Genomic DNA, 21,996 nt, shown 5'->3' with positions numbered 1-21,996 from the left:
GAAGACAAGCAAAAATAAATGTTGGTGAGGATGTGGGGGAAAAGACACACTCATAGATTGCTGGTGGGACTGCAAATTGATGTAACCATCATGGAAAGCAGTATGGAGATTCCTAAGAAAACTTGGGATGAAACCACCATTTGACCCAGTTATCCCACCTCTCAGTCTATTTCCAATGGACTTAAAATCAGCATACTACAGTGATGCAGCCACATCAATGCTATAAAGCAGCTCAACTCACAATAGCTTTACTATGGAATGAACCTAGGTGTTCTTCAACAGAGGAACGGATAAAGAAAATGTGGTCAATATGCACAATGGAATATTACTCAGGTTTAAAGAAGAACAAAGTCATGACATCTGCCAGTAAATGAGTGGAAGTGGAGAATATCATACTAAGCAAAATAGGCCAATTCCAAAAACCACAGTTTAAATGTTTTCTCTGATATTTTGACACTAATTCACAATAAGGAGCATGGCTATGGAAGAATAAAGTTACTTTGGATTAGGCAGAGGGGAGGGAAAGGAGGGGAGCCAGGTATGGGGTGGGAAGAAGAGTAGACATTATTACCCTAGGTGCATGTGTGACCACATGACTGATGTGACTCTACATCACGTACAACCAGAAACATGAGAAGCTATACTCCATTTGTGTATGATGTGTCAAAGTGCCTTCTACTGCCATGTATAACTAATTAGAACAAATAAAAGAAAAAGAAAAAAAAGAATGGTGACAACCTGGGGGTAGAAGAGGAGGAATGGAAGTTCTTACTTACATGGTGGCAGAGCTTCTGTTTGAAGTGAGAAAACTGTTCTTTAAACAGAAGGTTGTACAATATTGTGAGTGTAATTAATGCCTCTGAGTTGTCCACTTAACATGGCTAAAATGGCAAATTTTATGGTACAAGTCTTTTACAACAATGAACACTTTATTATAATAAAGTTTTACATTTTTTTCTTTTCAGAAAATTAAAGAATGCCGGCAGCTGCGGCCAGCGTGGTGGCTGAGCGCAAGACCAACTTCATGAAAGAACCTGCTGCGCATGAAGTTCATGCAAATGGGACTGGACTCGGAAACCAAGAAACAACTAGAGGAAGAAGAAAAGAAGATCATCAGTGAAGAGCACTGGAACTTGGATTTGCCAGAGCTTAAAGAGAAAGAGAGTGTCATAACAGAGGAGCAGTGTGAAGATCTGAGTGGAGGAATGTCATTCAGAGGATTTAATCCTGAAGTTGAGAAATTGATGCTTCAGAGGAATGCTAAGAATAAAGCCAAAGATGAAGATGAAATAGTAGAGCTTGATGTATCAGGTGAGGAAATGGCTAGAAGATATGATACCTTGGGGGGACAACTGGAAAAAAGTTTTCCAAGAAAAGAGACCATGCCAATTATGAAGAAGATGAAATTGGAGACATAGAACCAGTTAAAGCAAAGAAGATGTTCTTAAAACCCCAAGATTAAAAATGATGCCTTAAAAATATGTCTCAAGGTGGCCGTGAGAACAGCAGACTTCAGAGCCCATCCCAGTGGCATCTTTTAGCTATTAATAGTTGAAATTTATTTGCAAAGAGATGTGTAATTTTAGAAACAGACTGTGTTTGAAACAGGTGTGTAATGGATGCTATACATCCTTTTCCGAATCAGGTTCGTCAAAAGCAGAAGTTGAGCCTGAATCTTACAGATGTACATAGGCACAGCGTTCTTTTTATATAGTTCTCCAGTCACTGACCTTGAATGGACTCCTGTAGATTAATGCCAGTGTTTAAATTGCCTTTAAGATTATGCTTTACTTTAAAATATTAGTCATATAATCATGTCCAACTGATTCATACATTAATTTTGGAGTCAAATGTCATAGGAATTTATTATATGTACATTCATCAAGAGCAAACATGCCTCTCCAACCTGAAGTATTTGCATGCTACCAGGTCTTTCACTTTATGGTATTGTTTTTTGTTTAAGGCATTTAATTTTTTTAAAATGGTATGTTAATAAACATCTGTTTCCAAACACACAAAAAAGAATAGGATGGCATTTCAGTAGTTTTTCTGGAGAACCTCCTTGGCCGCCAAGATGTGTGGCGTTAAACTTGTGAGTGGTTTCGCCATATTCAGGAATGGGTGCTGCCAAAGAAAGGAAACAAAAAGTGCATAATTTAGAAGCAAAAAATGTTCTTTCAACTAAGGCCTGAAGACTACTTATGAATACAATTGACTTAAACAACCCAAATTTTAATACCTGCCCAAACTCTTATAGTCACAACCATAACTTTCATAAGCTGTTTTGAAAACAGTTGTTTTTAATTGTTCTAAATTCTAAAGATCGACAGTTAAACAGCCCATTAATACACTCACACCAGCATCGAATGGACCTGATATTTGATAATATACCACAACAAACTATCATGAAATTAAACTTTTACTCCTGGCAGATGAAACCCTAAAATGTAGCAGCTGCCTTATTGCTAGTGATCAATGAACAGTGAAATGAAAACTTTCTGTTGGATATTCAAAAAGAGTCAATATTTCGCCCAAATCGCATCATTTCCAAATTTACCTCTAGTAATTCCCCAGCTGAATCTCTCTTATCCACATCCACTTCAAGACATTTATTCAAGAAGTCCAGGAATACCGGGGAAATTTTTTCTGGGTTCGCAAGTCCTGGTGCTCCACTGGTGGCAATGAGGTGTAAGGCCTAAAAATAGAACGACATCTGTGACTTTCTTTTTATTGGGGGAGGGGGTGGAATACTAAGGGTTGAACCCAGGGTGGCTTTACCACTGAGCTACATCCCTAACCCTTCTTTTTAATTTTTGAGATAGGGTCTCACCAAATTCTTGAGCTGGACTTAAACTCGTGATCCTCCCTCTTTAGCCTCCCCAGTCACTGGGATCACAGGTGTGCAACCATTGGGTATAGCATTTATGACATTTTTAAGGTAACTCAACAAGTTATAATGTAATTTATCAAGTTTATGGAACTATTTTGTGTGTGTGTGTGTGTGTGTGTGTGTGTGTGTGTGTGGTGTTAGAGCCAAACCCAGGGCCTTGTGCATGCTGGGAAAGCACTCTACCACTGATCAACATCTCCAGTCCCTCTGAATTCTGCAAAGACAATCACTATAAATACTACAGTGAGTAAAATGAGGTTATCATTATCTCTTCCTGCTTGAATTTTGTATCCTCCCTCCTTCCCTTCCTTTATTGTTTCTTCTCTTCATCCTCTGCCTCTTCCTCCTCCTCCTCCTCCTCCTCCTCCTCCTTTGACTTCCCTCCTTTCCTCCCTCGCTCCTTTCTTCACCCCCCCTTTCTTTGTAGGAGGTGGTGCAGGAACTGAACCCAGGAATATGCTAGGCAAATAAGTGCTCTACACTGAGCTATACTCCAGCCCTCTTTTCATTTATTTGGAGACAGGGTATCTCTAAGTTGCCCAGGCAGGCTCCAATTTGAGATCCTCCTGCCTGAGCCTCTCCAGAAGATGAGATTGCAGGTGTGTGCCCCCAGGCCTGGCAGCTTCATCTTTTCTGGGTTAAGTATAAATGCAATACATTTGCTTAAAGAAAACAAAATCAACCTGGGGTGCATAAAAGTATAAAGAAAAAAATGATGACAATCCTTCTACCTATTAAACCTTCACAAGCTTTTTAAAAGTCACATTTCAAAACAATTTGGATCTACTGAAACTCTTTTCCTTCAAAAGCTATATGCCAGTTACATCATTCCTAAGAACTGACCATAAAATGATTCTAATGGCTAACTTCAATCGTGCCTTAATATGGGTGTTTTCATAATTTAACCAATCCCCTTTAGAAAATCTTTGTATTCTTTAACTTTTGATTATTACCTTTAAGTTTCTAGAAGTGAAATTATTTCTAATTAATGGATGTTTTAGTATAAATTTTAGGTTTTAAAAGTGAGCAGACAATAGGGACCCTCGCTGAGTTGCCTGTGACACAGGAAGAACACTTTAAGGGATCTCACTGACCTTCTTCAAAACTGAAAAGACAACTAGATAGCCTTGCAAATGCTTTTTCCTTAAATGTGGATCCTGAAATGTTCCCATGTTGGCCCCTCATTTTCTTATTGATATCTTGCATTACAGTGCAGTATACTTACTACAATGATACCTATTGTGGATACATATCTATATGTTAATACACTTTTGTTGTTTTTTGGAGGTGCTGGGGCTTGAACCATGGGGACTCGTGCATGCCGGGCAAGCACTCTACCTCAAATGAACAAATACGGATGTACTTCTATTAATCCAAAGCTGACACTTGACATTAGAGTTCACTCTTTGTATTGGATTATATAATTCTATGGGATTTGAAAAATGAATATTATCCTGTGTATCTACCATTATAACATCATACTGAATAAATTCACTGCCCTAAAAACCTACTACTCATCCTCTTCACATCCCTGAATCCCTGCAATCAATGATTTTTTAAAACTCTTAATGCTTGAGATGTCCTAAACTTACATGCTAGGCAGTACCCTAGCATGGATGAACACTTCTAGCCCACACGATACACTTGCAATTGGAGAGCATCTAGCCCCTTTAGACAGAAGGACAACACTAAGCACTATGCTCTTAAAGATCTTTCAGAGAATAATATGCCCATACCATAGGCATGTATCAATTATCCAAGTTATTTCCCTGTCATAAATAAATAGATAAGATAAAATTCGTTCATGCCTTTTGCTGTTATGATATCTCAGTTTTTATCCATGAATACTATTCTATTGTATGGATGTAGCACACACATTGGATTTCTTTTGTTTATTTTGTGGTACTGGGGATGGAACCCAGGGCCTCAGCAAGCTAGGCATGTGCTCTACCACTGAGCTACACACAGTCCTCACATTCACTTTTTGAAACACATCTTGTTCCAGATTTGGCAAATATGAATAAAGATGCTATAAAATTTTTGCACAGGTTTTTGTGAGGACACATTTCAATGCATGGGGGTAAATATCTGGAAACACATTGCTGGGTTATGTGGTAAGGTCATGTTTCATTTTGTGGGAAACTGAAAAAACCCACTTCTGGAATGGAGCCTCCCACTAGCAATGCAGGAGCGGTCCTGTTGCTCCATCTCTCATTTTCCACTTTTTTATTATTCCCTTTCCTTAGTGATTAGGTAAGACTCCCTCTTATTATTGAATGTTTGCATCTTTCAATGATCACACTCGACCATCACGTGACACACCATGTCACACAGGATAAGAATCTTAGGGTTGTTGTTCTTGACCCGGATGTTCTTATTGTCATTTTATGTATGCATATCTCCTGCCTCCACTGTTATTTTTATTTAAATGGTTTTATCTTTTAAAGATATTTTTATAACAGACAGACATTTATTTATTCAGATAGTTAGAACTACTTTTGACTTTACTGTATTTGAAGAAGCTGTTATTTAGCTTTTGGGAGATAGATTTCTGGTTGATTTTTTTCTTTCAGAACTTCATTACACATCATGAAAACTCTTGAAACTGTCTCACAGCTCACTGATGCTATTGCACTTAAAAACTATTTTCATTTCTATCTTTATGTTTCACGGTGGTAGTTTCCACTACAGTAATCTATCATTAATCCAGTCTCAAATATTATAGTTTCCATAGAGTGTTAGTCAGCTTTGTGTCACTGTGACCAAAATACCTGACAAGAAAACCTTAGAGGAATAGGTATTTTGGCTTACAGTTTCAGAGGTTTAGTCCATGGTGCGCTGACTCCACTGCCTTGGGCTCAAGGTGAAGCAGACCATCATGGCGGAAGGGCATGGTGGAGGAGAGCTGTGCTCAAGGTGACCAGGAAGCATCGAAGCAGAGAAGGGGAAAAGGGGTACAGGCCAAAAAAACCCTTTGAAGGTAGCCTCCAGTGTCCCATCTGCTGCAGCCACATTCCTACAGTGACCACCTCGCCCATTCAAACTAGGAGAGAGTGATTAGGTTAGGACTGTCACAATCCTATCATTTCACTTATAAATATCCCTGCATTAAGACAGGAGCTTTTCAGGGACACTTCACACCCAAACCACAACATATAACTAAGCTGAATTTGGGTCTTTTAAAAATATGCCTTCCATATGCCTAACTTTTTAAAGCCTGAAACATAATTATAAAAATTATTTTCATGACCTTATGTGCTAATTCTTTTATCTGTGTCAGGTATGGGTTGATTTCACCTGAATATTTTCTCCTCATTATGGACTACATTAATTATTCTACCCCTTTGTCTTTCTGTTAAAGCTTTGACTGGAGGTCTGGGTGCCTGTTGGCTCCTGGCCACTTCTGGATTCCTATAAATATTCTCTGACTTTTTTTCCACACAGATCAAGGCTTCTTTTATTTGAATGACTGGTCTATGTAAGTAAGAAGGCCACACAGGAGGTAGAGCTTCATTTCTGGGCCTCTTCGTCTTTGGACAGTCTTGATGATCTCCTCCTTTCTTGGCCTGGAGGTGCTCTTCACAAAGGTGGTTGTCTTCCCTGGTTTCAGACCCATGGGCCTCAGCTGGGTCAGTCAGGATTCTCACAGGCCTTGTCTGCCTTCAGCTTGTGGACATGTTCCATGAGAATCTGCTTTGTTTGGGGCCATGTTCCTTCATCTCCAGGTACAGGCTCTGGTACAGGTGGAAATCTCTAGATTCATGGTATCTTATGAGAACCTGGTGCACAACTCTCACCCTCTCCTCCAGGTCACCTATTCTAACCTATGCTCATGCGACTGCTCTACCTGCAGGCCAAGGTGTTTTTCCAGATTGAGCCCAGGGAATGGACAGTAGCAAGCTCATGGATGACCAGCCCATCTTTGATCACCTTCTGGATCTACTGATAGTTGGCGCCATTTGGGATTTAGCTGGTTTCACTGGGGTCTACTCAGATCCAAAGCAGAGGACACTAAAGACAAGCCCCTTCTGAGGCATGAGTAGAACTTTGGTTGTGGTTGTGGCCCTAAAAATATTCTTGAGCTTTGTTCTGGGATACAGTTTTAAGCTATTTGGGTCTTATTTGTAAGATTTGTTAGGTGGAACTGAAACAGTGTTTAAGGGTAATTATTTCCCATCATTGAGACAAGACTCTTTTCAGTCTTCTACACAATATCTTGTGAGTGATAAGGTTTTTCCATGGTGGCTGATAGAAACAGGCACTACTCCCAAGCCTACACATGTGGCAGGTGCTGTTCCTTCCAATCTTGTTCTTCTGATCTGGGGGAATCTCACCATGTTGCCCAGACTTGAGCTCAAGTGATCCTCAATCTTCCAACTAGCTGGGACTGTGGGTGTGCATCATCATGCTCAGCACCAGGATTTGTTTCTAGTGATGGAGATTGAACCGAGGATCTTGTGCAGGCCAGGCAAGCACTCTGCCACTGAACTACACCTCAGCCCAGTTCTTGCCAATCTTATCAGATAATTATATCTCAGTCTTTACAGTGGCTCTTCACACCAATCTCTGTTGAATGCTTAAGGGGGCCCTCCAAAGATCTCAAGAGTCTCCATCTTTCCTCTTTCACAGCTTTATCAGCAATGTCCCATCTGGGTTGTCCCTCTCTGTACATGGCCTGGAAACTGGGGCAGTGGTAGGGTTCACTTCAGTTAGTACTCACTTTCTGACATCACTGTCCTTCATTCAAAATCTGATAGTGTCTTGAAAATCACTGTTTCATATAATCTAGTTTCTTGGTGTCGTTTCCAGCAAGAAGGGTTAAGCTGGTCCCTGTTACTTTATTTTGACAGAAAGCAGATGTGTCCATTCATCAAGTTCTCACCAACATTACATCTCAACTGATTAAGTCTCAGTGTAACTGTGGTTTCTGCCAAGCTGATCTCTCCCTCACTTCTTGCCTATAGATTCCAGGCGTATCTTTATCTAGATTTCCCTGTCTTTCCTGCCATTCCTTCTTGGTCTCCTTGCTGCTCTGCCTCGTCAACTCTTAGTTGTAGACTGTGTCAGGATGCCAGGTAAATATTTGTCCATCTATACCCACTTGACCCTGTGACCTCATCTTGCCTGGCAGCTGTAGGAAACATCTGTAGCTAAGGAGCCTCAATTTTATCTCTCTAACCTGGATCCAAGACTTGCATACCCAACAGCCTCATCAACATATCCACTTGAACATCTTTCTAGGTGTCTTCACTTTTACATGTCTAAAACAAGTTAAAATGTTGTCAACTAAACTCCCAATTTCACCCCAACCCTTCTACCCATCTTGCAGTCCTTCCCGTCTCAACTAAGGGAAGCTTCAAGTTCATCATTCCCATTCTTAGGCCATAATTCTTGGAACTCTCCTCAACTCCTCTTTTACATAGATGCTCCTTTCAAAATACACCCAGAATCTAACTATTTTTTTCATTACCTCCACTGATGCCATTCTTGTCTACATTACTGTCATTTCTCATCTGAATTATTGCAACAGCTTCCTAATTGGTCTTCCTGCTTCTGCCTTGGCCTTCCTTGAGAATCTCTTCTGAACAAATTGACCAGAGTGAGCCTCTTAAAATTTAAGTAACACCATTTGACACCTCTGCTCAGAACTTTCCACAGGTTTTCCCATTCTGTGGAAGCCAGAAGCCCCACAAAGCAATACTCCGGGCCTCCTCTCACTGACCCTCACCGCCTACTGCTTGCTCAGTGCACTGTGACTCTGCTAAAGCCTTCAGGATCTTTCACTGCTCCAGGAACATTCCTGCCTCAGGGCTTTTGGATTTGTTGTTTCTTGGGCTTGCCGTGCTCTTCCCTAGGTAAAGAAGCACCACTCTCACATCCTGTGTCCAAATGTCACCTGAGTGAAGCCCTCCATAAGGACCCTTTTAAAAACAAACCCCTGACGCTCTCTCTCCTGCTAGTCCAGCACTTAAAGAGTCCATTGCTTAGTGTAGTATTCTGATTTCCCTTCTTGTTTCTCTCCTTCCACTAGAATGGAGGTTCTACAGGGCAGGAATTTTTGTGATTTCTCTAGGCAGCAAGTTAAACCAGTGCCTAGCACAAGGCAGGGACTTAATTCAATATTGGCTAAATAAATATATGAAATGAAAGGGTTTTGAAAATTGCTCTGAAAAGTGTTCTAAATAAATCTCCTATTAAAACTATTTTAACTGCTTACTTCAACTGGCAATGGGGCAAAACGCATTCAGGAAAGAATATGCAAATCCAATTCCCTCTGTTGTCTGGCCTGTTTTCCTAAGTATAATACTTTCAAGGGTCAATGTGTACATGTGTCAGAACTTCCTTCCCTTTTATGGCCAAATAATACTCTACTGCTCATCACGTGACACATAATTGGGTTGTTTCCACTTTTTCCTATTCTAAATAACACTGCTGAGAACATTTTGTGTACATTTTGTGTGGACATGTGGTTTTATTGCCTTTTTTTCTTTTGTCAGTGCTGTGGACTGACCCAGGGCCTGCTGGGCACTCTACCATTGAGCTACATCTCCCACTCCATGGACAGATGCTTTTTAAAAAATTTCTTTTATTTGATTTTCGTTTTTTACGTGGTGCTGAGGATCGAACACAGTGCCCCACGCATGCAAGACAAGCACGCTACCAAGATCCACAACCCCAGCCTTGGACATACGCTTTTAATTCTGTTGGATATATACCTAGTAGTGGAATTGCTAGGTCATATGGTAACCCAATATTAACTTTCTGAGGAACTGTGGAGTTATTTCTAAAGCTGTGCAATCTTTTCCATTCCCACCAGCAATATATGAGAGTTCCAATCATTTTTTCATTTTTATTTCCGTAGTACTAGGAATTGAACTCAGAAGTGTTCTATCTCTAAGTTACATCCATGTAACAGAGTTTTGACACAGAGTTTTGTGAAGTTGCCCAGGCTGGCCTCAATCTTGCAATCCTCTTAACTCAGCCTCCCAAATCCCTGGGATTACAACTGTTGCCTGGCCAACAATTCCAATTTTCCCACATTCTTACCAGCACTGATTATTGTCTGACATTAGGTGTAAAGAGGTGTCCTGTGGTTCTGATTTGTATTTCCTTAATTACTAATGGAGTTGGGCCACATATGGTCATTGAAAAGGAGATGGGAGGATGGTTGAAATTCACCTCAGTTGCAAGAATATTTGCTTGTTCAAAGTCTACTCTGTTTGAAAATGGGCTTGAACACTGTCAGTGATACAGTTTTCTCAGAGGAGTCATCTTGCTTTCCTCTTTTCTGGACCTTGGGGATCAGAGACTGAAATTCAAAGTGGATAACCTGGTTTCTATATCCAGGGTACTTAAATGGGTAAGAAAAGTACCTTCACTGTGTAGAGAGAGGCACATACCTAGGAGACTTCAACTATGTAGAAAGGTGAGTCCATGCTTACTTACACCCCAAATAGGAAACCATACAGCGAATAACGAACACCTACACTCTTTAGCTAACTCGGTCAGCTCTGTAACTCAAAAGCAGTGTGACTTGTAGATACAAAGTAAGGGCAGAGGTTAGATTTTATAAAGTTTTGATCCTAAATTCTTGGCCAATGAACAACACAAGGAAGTTCCAACTACACTTTAAGGGAAAGTATTGTTCTTGCAGTGAAGCTGGTGTTACACTGGTCTTACCTGTGTGGGATCTTTTTTCATGTATGGAGGCTCTCCTTCCAGCATCTCAATGGCCATGATCCCTAGCGACCAGATGTCGATTTTAGGGCCATAAGCTTTCCCCAGCACCATTTCTGGTGCCATCCAGTAGGGTGTTCCAAGCATGTCAGTGCATGTATTCTGCTCAGGGGTGAGATGAGCACAAAACCCAAAGTCAGCTAAGAAACAAACAAAAACAAAACATCTAGAGTTAATAGCTTCTAGATATGCTTTTGTAAAAAAAGTTCACCTCAGATGACATAATCATATTTGGACTATTTGGGCTTATTTATTTTATTAAAAGAATTTAATAATAAAGTTATCCAGACTGGGATTAGAATACATTGGTGATGTTATATATTGCCACTTTTTGCTTCTTCTTCCTACAACAGAGTGCAGATTATTAGGTGGGCTTTTATTCTCAGTAATACATATTTTATCCTAAAAGTTTTAGTAAAATTGAAAGAGGTCCAAAAAGGGGAGAAAATCACTGAAGGTGGACATCAAACCCAAATGAAATGAATCAGGCAAACATCAGGACACTGAAACTACTTTAAATGAAATAAAGAGAAGCTATACTAAGCATACAAGTTAGCAGGGACTTTAGAAAACGAACACATTTGAATGTAATTATACTGACAAGGTACTTACTAGATTTCATCTACTCCAACTATCTCCACTATAACTAAGAAACAGAAAACTTTAGTACTTGATGTTAATTTTGTGGAAAGGTCAAGATGAGAATTTATGATCTTTTCTTCCCTTCTATTGTTAAAGCCATTCAAGTACTTATGTAACTATGGGTTATCAGGTCTGTAAGCTTTAGACTGTTTGATATTTGCATAAGAGTGAATATTAAGCTACGAACTGCTTGGTTTGTTTTACCTAACTAGGATATTTTGTAAACTGTTTATAGAAGAGATCCTTCCATATCAATACACTTATCTGCCTGTTTTAAAAACTATAATATATTAAGGTGTATTAACATACCAGATTACTATTCCTTTACTGTTTGACATTAAAGATAGTTTTAGTTTTTCTTTACCATGTTGCATAGAATATCCTTTTACTAATTATGGTGCATATATTTAGTAATTCTATAGGAGTGAATACTGAAAAGAACAACTGTTACGTAAAATAACATTTATAATGAAAAAGAGTGTTTATAAAACTCAGGTACTATCCAAGTACCTTGTAAAAATATGTAATCCTCATGATAAGCCTTTGAGGTAGGGTAAGTTTTAAAAAAAATGTTCTGGGTAATTTCCTTTTTTTTAATTTAATTTTTTTTTTGTATTGGTGCTTAACCACTGAGCCACATCCCCAGGTTTTTTAAATGTTTTATTTTGAAACAAAGTCTCACTAAGTTGCTTGAAGTCCTTGCTAAACTGCTGAGGGTGGCTTTGAACTTGTGATCCTCCTGCTTCAGCCTCCCAAACCGCTGTAGTATAGGCGTGCTCCACTAAACCCAGCCCCAGGTATGCTTACTATTTAAATTATTCTAATTTACAAATAGGGGAACCAAGGCATATATGTTTTTAGTTAATTCACCTAAGATCATTCATCTAGTAAGTGGCAGAGTCACCACAAAACATGATCCAAAAAAGTCCAATTCCATTTTCATATGTCTCCACCAACAATGTATGTGATTATCTATTCCCAACTTGCCCACTAAGATAATTTAAAGGTAGAATCTTTTATTTTGATGATCTGATTGAGTAACTTTTACAGGATGTACTTTAATAGCTCTGCTTGACTCCTCCAGAGGGCATGGCAGAAACCCAGATACCCATGGACACAGGGGAAAGAAGTTCACTTTGTTTTGCATGACTCTGCTGTGTCTCCTTCTGAAGAACACTGGAAAAGTAGGATGTCTTCCTTGTCATCCCTGAGGTCAGGGTCATACAGCCCTCTCCTGAAAAGGCTATCCTGAGTGAAACTCAGAGAATGCTGAAGAGTACCATGAGAAAAACTAACAGATGGTGGAAACAAATGCAAATTGATCTCTAAGGCAGCATCCACACTAGCACAGGCCCAGGCACTGCTTCTTAGTCCTTTACATGTTTAACCTCCAAAAAAATCCTGAGATTGGTTCTATTATCTTCCTCAGTGAATAAATGAGAAAAGACACACAAAGAGATTAACTTACCCAAAATTATTGTGCAAGTAGTAGCACCTCTGCTATTTAAACCCAGTTCAGTTCCCAGCTCATAGTCTTTACCACTAGATTCTAGCCCCTTCCATATTTTAATTTTCAAAAATATTAACAGACAAGGGTTTTTTTTTTAATTTAAAAAGGAAGAAAGCATAATAAAAAATAAACAATGAATGCTTTTCCTTCACTTATTACTCACTAAGTTTGACGGATCCTTCCATCCCCAAAAGTACGTTGTCGCTTTTTATGTCACGGTGAATCACATAATTGGCATGTAAAAACTCCAATGCCTGTAAGCACTGAACACAAGAAGACACGTATCAATGAAACAGTCCTGGAAAGTTCCATTCACTAGCTCACACAGAGTCATTATAGCAGTAGTTGTGGCCTGAGCACTGTTTGTAGTCTTCAGCCAAAGACCCTGCAATACTTAACATTTATAAAGAAAAACATCCCTCATATGCAAAGTTCTGAAGACATAATACCTTAATTAGTAAGAAGATCCCCTCCCACACTCTGATCTCATCTAGAGGCATTATTAAATAATGTCTTACTAAGCCCTTTTTTTTCCCAGTGATTTTTTTTTTTTTTTTTTTTNTCACTTAGGTGTTCTTTTATGTGCCCCAAATTTAACTTGAGACTATAGTTTATTTCTACTTATTTGTGTAAGTATTTTTCTGTGGCTTTAAAAAATCTTTCCAAGAATCTGATTAAATGCCTGGTAAATATAACATGATAATACCATTTATGTGTTTTTTCTTTTTCAGTGCTGTGAATCAAACCCAGCGCACTGTGTATGCTAGGCAAACTGAGCTACATCCCCAGTCTCTACCATAGATTTTTAAAACTTAGTCTTCAATGGTCTCTTATAAAATAAAGGATACGTCCATATAATATCTAGGCCTTTTCAGGTTTAAATGCCTAGTAGTACACAGCACTTGGTAAACGAGCCTAAATTCTTTAGAAATTATTTCTACAGTAGAGGATAAACTTGTGGTTATTTGCACTTGAAACCTAAGGTACTCAGAAGTCTCATCATTGTGAGCCACTAAGAGAAGCAGGCAAGATGGAGGGTGGTCTGGTTGCATTGAGGGGGGTCGTCAATATAATGTTCTGTCCTCTTCATTTCTTCTCTGGTAGATTTTAGGTCAAGCTATCTCCACAGCCTGACACCAACCAGGAAAATATATGTCTAGGGGTAGAGTTCAGTGTAAAGCCCAGCATGTTTGAGGTCCTAGGTCTGATCCCCAGAGCAGAAACAAAGAAACAAAATAACCACCACAATTAAAAACAAATAAATAAAATAATGTTATTGTGTCCATCTACAATTAAAAATATTTTTTAAAAAGTAAGGATAAATTCCCCCCCTTCCTTAAAAACAAGAATAAAATGAGATTTAAAAAATTTCTTTGCTCTATGATTTTTTAATACAAACTGATAAGATAAATTATACACTTGGGAAAAGTTAGTTGTATTTTTATTCTCATTCCCATCAGAGTAGAACAACAAAGTCTGTACATTATTTGTAACCAGTAAAAATACCATTCCAAATATTATACTATTATACAAAGAAAAAACACATAAATGGTATTATCATGTTATATTTACCAGGCATTTAATCAGATTCTTGGAAAGATTTTTTAAAGCCACAGAAAAATACTTACACAAATAAGTAGAAATAAACTATAGTCTCAAGTTAAATTTGGGGCACATAAAAGAACACCTAAGTGAATACAGTTAGAACTTCTAAAATAGATTTTAGAATCAACTATGAAAAAATTGAGAAAAACAATTAAGTATAAATAGATAAATTCTTAAGATGTGATTAGATTTCAAGTGACCAAATAAACTTTGTTAAGGGATGTGATATTCAGAACTATGAAAGAGCTGATTTCCTTCCTTTAATTACTCAGTTAAATACAACTCAGAATTAAATTTTCAAAGAATGTTACCTTAATGAAAATATTATACAAAGTTTATAATTCACTATGTTTTACACTATAGTCCATCATAAAATTTTATAATTTTGTCATTTATGACAATGATCCTGTGACATCAGGACAAAGTAGTATCAGTTTCAGTGACAATAAGCAAACAATTATCCCCAGTCTCCTCTACAGAACAAGTTATGGAGAGACAGATGGAACTTGTTTTTGGCTTAGACTTAGGCAATTTGGAAAATTTTACTAGCTTCAGCAAAAAGAAATTCATTAAAAAACATAAAGAAACCACCAGTTCCTTCACCTTCCGTGAGCTCAATAAAGCCAGAGGCAGACTTACTGATATTAAAGGTAAATGTGCCTTGTTTGTCTGTGACAGTTCTAGTTCCCAATTTATTTTGGGAGGGGGGGTCCGGGTAGAGGTGGGTGCCAGAAAAGGGACACTGGAGATTTAATCTGGGGAGACTTTACCACTGTGCTACATCTCCAGCCATTTTACACTTTCATTTGAGACAGGGTCTCACTAAATTGCTTAGGGCCTCCCTAAATTGCTGAGGTTGACCTTGAACTTGCAAATCCTCCTGTCTCAGCCTCCTGAGTCACTGGGATTACAGGCTTCTACCACCACACCTGACTGAGTGGTATATTTTTTAAAAGCACCCCACTTTGTTCTCAAAAGTGCACTGTCTGGATGATAAACTATCGTGATGACTATAAGGAGATTGCAGGTGAATTTAGTTCTTCAAAGACCTTAACCAGGCATGCGTGTAACCCCAGCTACACCAGAGGTGGAAGTAGGAGGATCACAAGTTCGAGGCCAAGCTAGGCAACTTTTGAGATTGTCTCAAAATAAAAAAATAAATGAATAAAAAGGACTGGGGTTGTAGCTCAGTGGTGCAGCACCCCTGGATTCAATCCCCAATTCCGCAAAAAAATAAAAATAAAAAAGGGCCTAAACCCTATTCCCAATGTATCCTACACATGAAGGCCTGAAATGCTCATCTGAGATGAAACAGTATGGGATAACTTGCAGAGGATGTGTACAACCAAAATTCCCTGTGCAGAACAACTTTCCTTTAATTCATCTCTTGCTGACCACACATCACCCTGCTTTATCTCAAAGAAAGCAAACTCACCTCTCTGCACACAGCAGCAATCTGCGCCTCATCCATGCAGGTTTCGGTTACAACATCAGTGAGTGGCCCGCCGTCAAGGTACTCAGTCACTACAAACAAGTCATCTCCGACCAGGTAACTAGAAACAGAACATACAAAACATACCTTTTATTTTTTTAAACATCTGACACTCTTTGTTCAAGAGTTCAAATGTTAAGCGCCATAATAATAAACCTACAGAGCTGATAGTTTGAGAGCCAAGAAAAACACTGGAAAGTTACTATGTAACAGTCCAAAAAAGTCCAAGGGCCATTATGATATTCATTATGATTTTTAAGTCATAGTTTGCCCATAATAGTAGTCTTGGTGTATATTTTGGAGTTTTCCAACCAAAATAACCCTATCACATAAGGATTATTGGTTTTGTTTTGTAGATACAGAGACAGAGGCTTGGAGAGGTGAAGTAACTCATCTAAGATCACATAGAAAGTGACAGAATCAGCATCTGAAGTCAAATTCTAACGATTACAATGCCTATGGCTTATCTTAACTAGCATTCCATGCTGACTTGAAATATTATTTTAAAAAGCAGAGAAATGTACCTAAAAATTTATTTCCATGAATGCAGACCCCCAGACCCCATGATTCGGGCTAAAGTCTCAAAATATATTATCATTTTTCCATCCTAAACAAATTTATATATAGAAGAAAACCACCTGTAACCCTCTAATACAACTGCTATTACCATTTTTTACCAGTTGTCTTTCATTCATATATTTCATAAGTGTTTTTAAAAAATTTAATAGGGGGCTGGGGATATGGCTCAAGCAGTAGCGTGCTCGCCTGGCATGCTGTGTGCTGGGTTCGATCCTTAGCACCACATAAAAATAAAATAAAAATGTTGTGTCCACCAAAAACTAAAAAATAAATAAATAAATATTAAAAAATTTCTCTCTCTCTTTAAAAAAATTAATAGTATACTTAATTTTCCATTGTTTTTTCTTTTTTTTTTTAACATCAATTGCTAATCTATATGAATTTTTTATTGTTTGGGGGGGGGGTGCCAGGGAATGAACTCAGGGCACACAACCACTAAGCCACACCCCCAGCTCTATTTTGTATTTTATTTAGAGACAGGGTCTCACTGAGTTGCTTAGGCCCTTGCTAAATTTTGGCTTTGAACTCATGATCCTCCTACCTCAGCCTCCCCAGTCACTGGGATTACAGGCATGGACCAACACACACGGCCTACATGAGCTTTTGATAAACATATACAATTTGTACACAAAGAACAGCATTTGAAATAAAAACTGATCTAAATGTTTAAGAATTGACTGCTAGTCAGCTCTGTGGATTAAGATATGAATCCCAGCTGACCATTTCTTAAATGTTTCTGCTTCTGATCATTTGCATGAATATACATATCATTTGCAATGTGCTTCATTTAGCTGCCTTCTCTCACTTGCCAAGTAATATCCTTGTAACAGAAGGACTTTCTAACTTGGAGTAGGCTAGTTTCACCTCTCCTCTTTCTCTTTTAAGTTTACTCTTCACTATTGACACTTCAAAGTGGCTAGCCTCCGTTGAACCACCAGACTATCAATTTCCATATTTTTATCCTAATGTTTAAAAGAACTTCAAACGTATTTACCTGTCCAAGAAGTGAATTATATTGGGATTCTTTAGTTTTTTCATCACCAAAAGTTCATTAAGGATCAGTTCCTTCTGTGGGTGTTTCTTTAAATCAATCTGCTTAATCGCAACCTATAATGGAAACAGAATTGAAAAAAAATGGTTTTCCTAGTTCTCTTAGAAAGTAACAAACACCAACCAGTCACTAATTTATAGTAACACATGATATTACATAGTGAGATTACAACTGACAAATAATTAGTATTTTCACTTGCACACTGACTATGCTCAGTGTTTTATACTACCTGAACCCTAAATATGTTCAGAATTATTTTGAAGTTGATTAACCAACCTCTCAGATCAGTCCAGTGCCAGGAATTAACCCTCTTTTCACTCCAATCTGGGAAAACTTTTTTAAAAAATATTTGCTTATTTATGACATAATTCCTTCTTTGTTCACCCTCATGTGAGAATGGCTATAAAATTATATAGACTAATTCTACAACATATCCAACTAAAAAGTATATTCCTATTGATTATGCTGAGCTTTGTCTAGTTTTTCTCCTAAACAAAAAGCTAATAGAACATCTAGAAGTATGAAAAAGTTGCTACCTTTTGCCCCAGAGCCACATCAATAGCAACAAAAACCGTACCAGAAAACCTAGGGGAAACAAGACACAGTCAGAATTCAGATTTCTAAATCACTGCCATTTATAAGAGCTAAGGACTTTACCCTTCTCACGGTTAAGTTTTAGATTTAGCATCTTAAAAACAGGAAAAGGAAAGGGAAAAGAGGAGGCAATCCTTGTAGCCAAAACTTTGATTTGAAATATTTCAGTCCTACAAAAATATAGGGGAAAAGATAAAGAAAAGAGTGAATAACAGACACTCATTCTGACAGCTCCCTGCTTAAGAAACAAACAACTGCACCTGGAAGTTTCTGGTGTGCCCTTGCCTGCAGCGTTCTCCCTCCACCTCAGGGAACCTGCATTGGGTGTTCATCCTGTATTTGATGTGCGACTTTCCAAGCGTGTTCCTATACTTTCAATTATGAAGTTAATGTTCAGGTATTTCTCTACAATTTGCTTTTAAAAATTCATCTGACTGGGCATGGTGGCACACACCTGTAAAGGGGCTGGGGAACTAGCTCAGTGGTGAAGCGCCTCTGGGTTCAATCCCCAGGACCACAAACAAACTAATAGATAATTCACCTGAATTTCTGATACCTATCCACATACATAGGCATGATTCTTATTCACTCATTATTAATTATTCAACATATTATCATGTTTAAAATATTAAGGTGATTTTCAACTTTTATTATTATTAAAATCAGTGCTGAACTGAATTTAGTTGTTAAAAAAGAAATTAAGGATGTTTCCAAAAATTCTCATTCTAAATCCTACTAATTCTCTCTAAGTTCATAGAACATTTTCTAGAGATTAGTAACAATAAAAATTCAAGATTATCATTTGCTCTAAAGCAATACAGGAAAGAGCTTAGCATAGTTTAAAAACAAATTACTGAATCAGAGTGGCAGATCAAAGATCAATACTCAATAATAGGATTCAAAAACACTTTGTGTATTTATTTATTTATTTAGTACTGGGATTGAACCCCAGGGGTACCTTAGCACTGAGCTAACTCCCCAGTCCTTTTGATCTTAGGTTTTAACTAAATTGCTGAGGCTGGCTGAAAACTTGCCATCCTCCTAACTCAGCCTCCTGAGTTGCTGGGATTATAGGTGTGCACCAGCAAGCCCAGATCAATGTGTGGGTTTTTGCTTTGCTTTGCTTTGCTTTTGTGTTTGCAATGCCAGGGATGGAAGCCAAGACCTCATGTAATTCAGACACATGCTCTACACTGAACTTCATACCCAGCCCCAAGTCAAGAGATTTTATGGCCTATAATCCTGCAATAAAGTTGGCTTTTAAATATGTCATGGGCAACTTTTCCATCTAATAACCCCTTACCATCTATGAGAAATAACATTCAAGAAGAAACAATGATATAAAGTCATTGCTAACATGTAGGGTTTTTGAACAATTGCATTATGTATTTACACAAATCCCTTAAGGTACCACTCATAGAATATAGTGAGTTCTTATGTTGGTGTGGGGGAGGGAGGAGAGCTTATGTTGAATACCCAGTAAGTAGTGAATATTATAACAATACAATCATAAACACTTACCCTTGTCCGATTTTTTCATATCTTTTATATTTTGTTTTAGGGTCACCGATGCTCACCATAGTTCCTTGTTAAACAAAAACAACATTGAATTCTTTCAGTCAAGAATTTTAAAAACAAATCAATTTTAGTATCATGATTCCTTTTAATAAACTCTACTGATTTTAAAACAGTCGTTTTCAAACACATCAAGTTTCAACAATAAATGGTTCCAAACAAAACATTGAAGAAACTTCAGAAAAGCAAAAGTGTGTTCGAAACAAGAAGACACATACTCTCCATTAGGTTGGGACTCCTAACTAATCACTTTCTCAAGCATCAAGATATTTCAGAACAATTGAATGTTCTAGTCTGCCTGAGAATTAAGGGGACTCTCAGGATGTACAGCTTTCCAAATGGTAATTCCAGCAGGGTATGGCGGCACATGCTTGAAATCCCAAATAATCAGGAGCTGAAGCAAAAGAAACACCAGTCTTGGAAACTCAGTGAGACCCTGTCTCCAAACAAAAAAACTGAAAAGGATTGGGGTGTAGCTCAGTGGTAAAGCACCCCTGGGTTCAATCCCTAGGATCAAAAACAAACAAAAACTTGGAAATTCCGCACTCTACATTTCTTCTTCACTGCATGTATTATATACTAATGATAAATTATGAAACAACTATCAGTAATAATAAATAAGTGATAGTCAAATGAATAATCCTAACTGACTTTTCTGACTATTCCAGGATATCTTTTTTCAATATATTTAGAAAACCACCTCCTTCTACAGACATTACTCTACTATGGAATAATCATATATCTGTGTTAGCAATGTTCAAAGTAATGACTACGAAATGGTAAAATTAGGAGGTTGGATATAAAATCCTAGTGTGAATTCTGATGACCAGTAAAGTCAATATATAAGAAAATCACATTAAAATTTCACTACCTCAAGATAAACAAGGACAGGGCCATGTCAAGGAAACCCACATAAATAATCTTATGAAGGTAATTCAATCTCAAGTAAACTACTAAGAGTCAAGCCAAGAAACTAAGGGCATAAACACAGGGGATGTGATAGATAAAGGTCACAAATGAATAATCACAGTAAACTAATTTTAGTTTATTTTTTAAAGCAGCACCCCTTCTAAGATAAAGATTATTATATACAAATATCCCTAGGATGTCACAGTTAAAGCAGTTTTATATTGGAAAATACTAAGGAATCCAGAACATTGAATATGTAAGTGCTTATAACAACCCATCTTCTCTAAAGTATTTTTCCTTGAGCCTTCTTCATCACATTGTTTTTTATAACTATAGTTACTGGGGGCTTGTAATCAGACATTATTGTGACCCCCTTCCTGGAACTGTTTACATTATTTATAATGCTTGATTCAGGCTACTGATAGTAAATGATTTAAAAGAGACATGGAAAACATGTTTTACAATAGTAAATGATTTAAAAGAGACATGGAAAACATGTTTTTCCTTGGAATATATTTTATGACTAAATGTATCTATTTTGAAAAGCTATAGGTCTGGACAAACATATACAAACCTCCTTTGATAAGGTTTCCAACTATGACCATGTTCATACTCTTTACATTTGGCTCATAGGAAATAGTATTGCTCCCGAAGGGACTGACTTCACTATCAATGCATAATATATTTCAAATGCAATAGCAAACAAAATGAATAATATTTTGCTTTCACTTTTTGAGGGTGGTACTGGAAGTTGAATCTAGGGGCACTTTACCCCTGAGCTATATGCCCAGCCCTTTATATCTTATTTTGAGACAGAGTCTCACTATCACCCAGACTGACCTTGAACTTGAAATCTTCTGCCTCAATCTCCTAAATTGCTGGGATTATATTCATATGCCACCATGCCCAGCTCACTACATTTGAATTGAAGCAATTACTCCTATAAGAAATAGTCTTTCTGCCTTAAGCTAAAATAAAAGGTATATATTTCAGTTCAACTGGGTCTTTTTTTTTCTTTTCAGTGCTGCAGAAGGCCTTGCACATACCAGGCAAGTGCTCTGCTACTGAGCTCTATCCCCAGACGTGGGTCAAATGTTTTAAGAAATGCTAACTCATAAATAATATGAAAAGTAGATAACATACTTATTTTCGCCACAATCTCCTCATCGGTCAAATTTGTGTTCTTTCTCTTGGCACCACTGCCCACAGTCGCATCACCAAGAGGTGCAGGAAGAGCATCAGTTATAGACTGTGTGGAAATATGCCGAGATATTGTTCATGACTGAGATTTTAAAACAAATATTTTCAAATATTCTAACACTACTCAGAATTCCTTAATTTTTAACCAAAACTAAGTTATTTCTCTTGTTCTAAAGAAAGCCATACTTTCAGACTTACAAAAATCATGTAGT

General features: G+C 37.8%; 1 protein-coding gene and 1 pseudogene across 1 annotated transcript in view; one reads left to right on the top strand and one right to left on the bottom strand.

Moving 5' to 3' along the window:
- The first annotated feature begins 990 nt into the window (after positions 1-990).
- Positions 991-2,006, top strand: LOC107154288 (annotated as a pseudogene).
- A 31-nt stretch (positions 2,007-2,037) lies between these two features.
- Positions 2,038-21,996, bottom strand: part of LOC107154287 (serine/threonine-protein kinase PAK 2-like) — a 36,793-nt gene continuing 16,834 nt past the window's right edge. Inside the window, exons 9-17 of the mRNA XM_015499897.2 lie at positions 21,728-21,833; positions 19,622-19,685; positions 18,043-18,091; positions 17,450-17,562; positions 15,820-15,937; positions 12,943-13,042; positions 10,571-10,767; positions 2,558-2,695; positions 2,038-2,124 (exon numbers count right to left, since the gene is read on the bottom strand). Of these exons, the coding sequence (XP_015355383.2) occupies positions 2,038-2,124; positions 2,558-2,695; positions 10,571-10,767; positions 12,943-13,042; positions 15,820-15,937; positions 17,450-17,562; positions 18,043-18,091; positions 19,622-19,685; positions 21,728-21,833 (972 nt within the window). The remainder of the gene's footprint in view (positions 2,125-2,557; positions 2,696-10,570; positions 10,768-12,942; positions 13,043-15,819; positions 15,938-17,449; positions 17,563-18,042; positions 18,092-19,621; positions 19,686-21,727; positions 21,834-21,996) is intronic.

Source organism: Marmota marmota, unplaced genomic scaffold (assembly GCF_001458135.2).
Source record: "Marmota marmota marmota unplaced genomic scaffold, marMar, whole genome shotgun sequence".
In the NCBI taxonomy this organism is placed as follows: domain Eukaryota; kingdom Metazoa; phylum Chordata; class Mammalia; order Rodentia; family Sciuridae; genus Marmota; species Marmota marmota.
The sequence above is the reverse complement of the archived record's forward strand: the minus strand, read 5'-3'. Positions and strand labels throughout refer to the sequence as shown.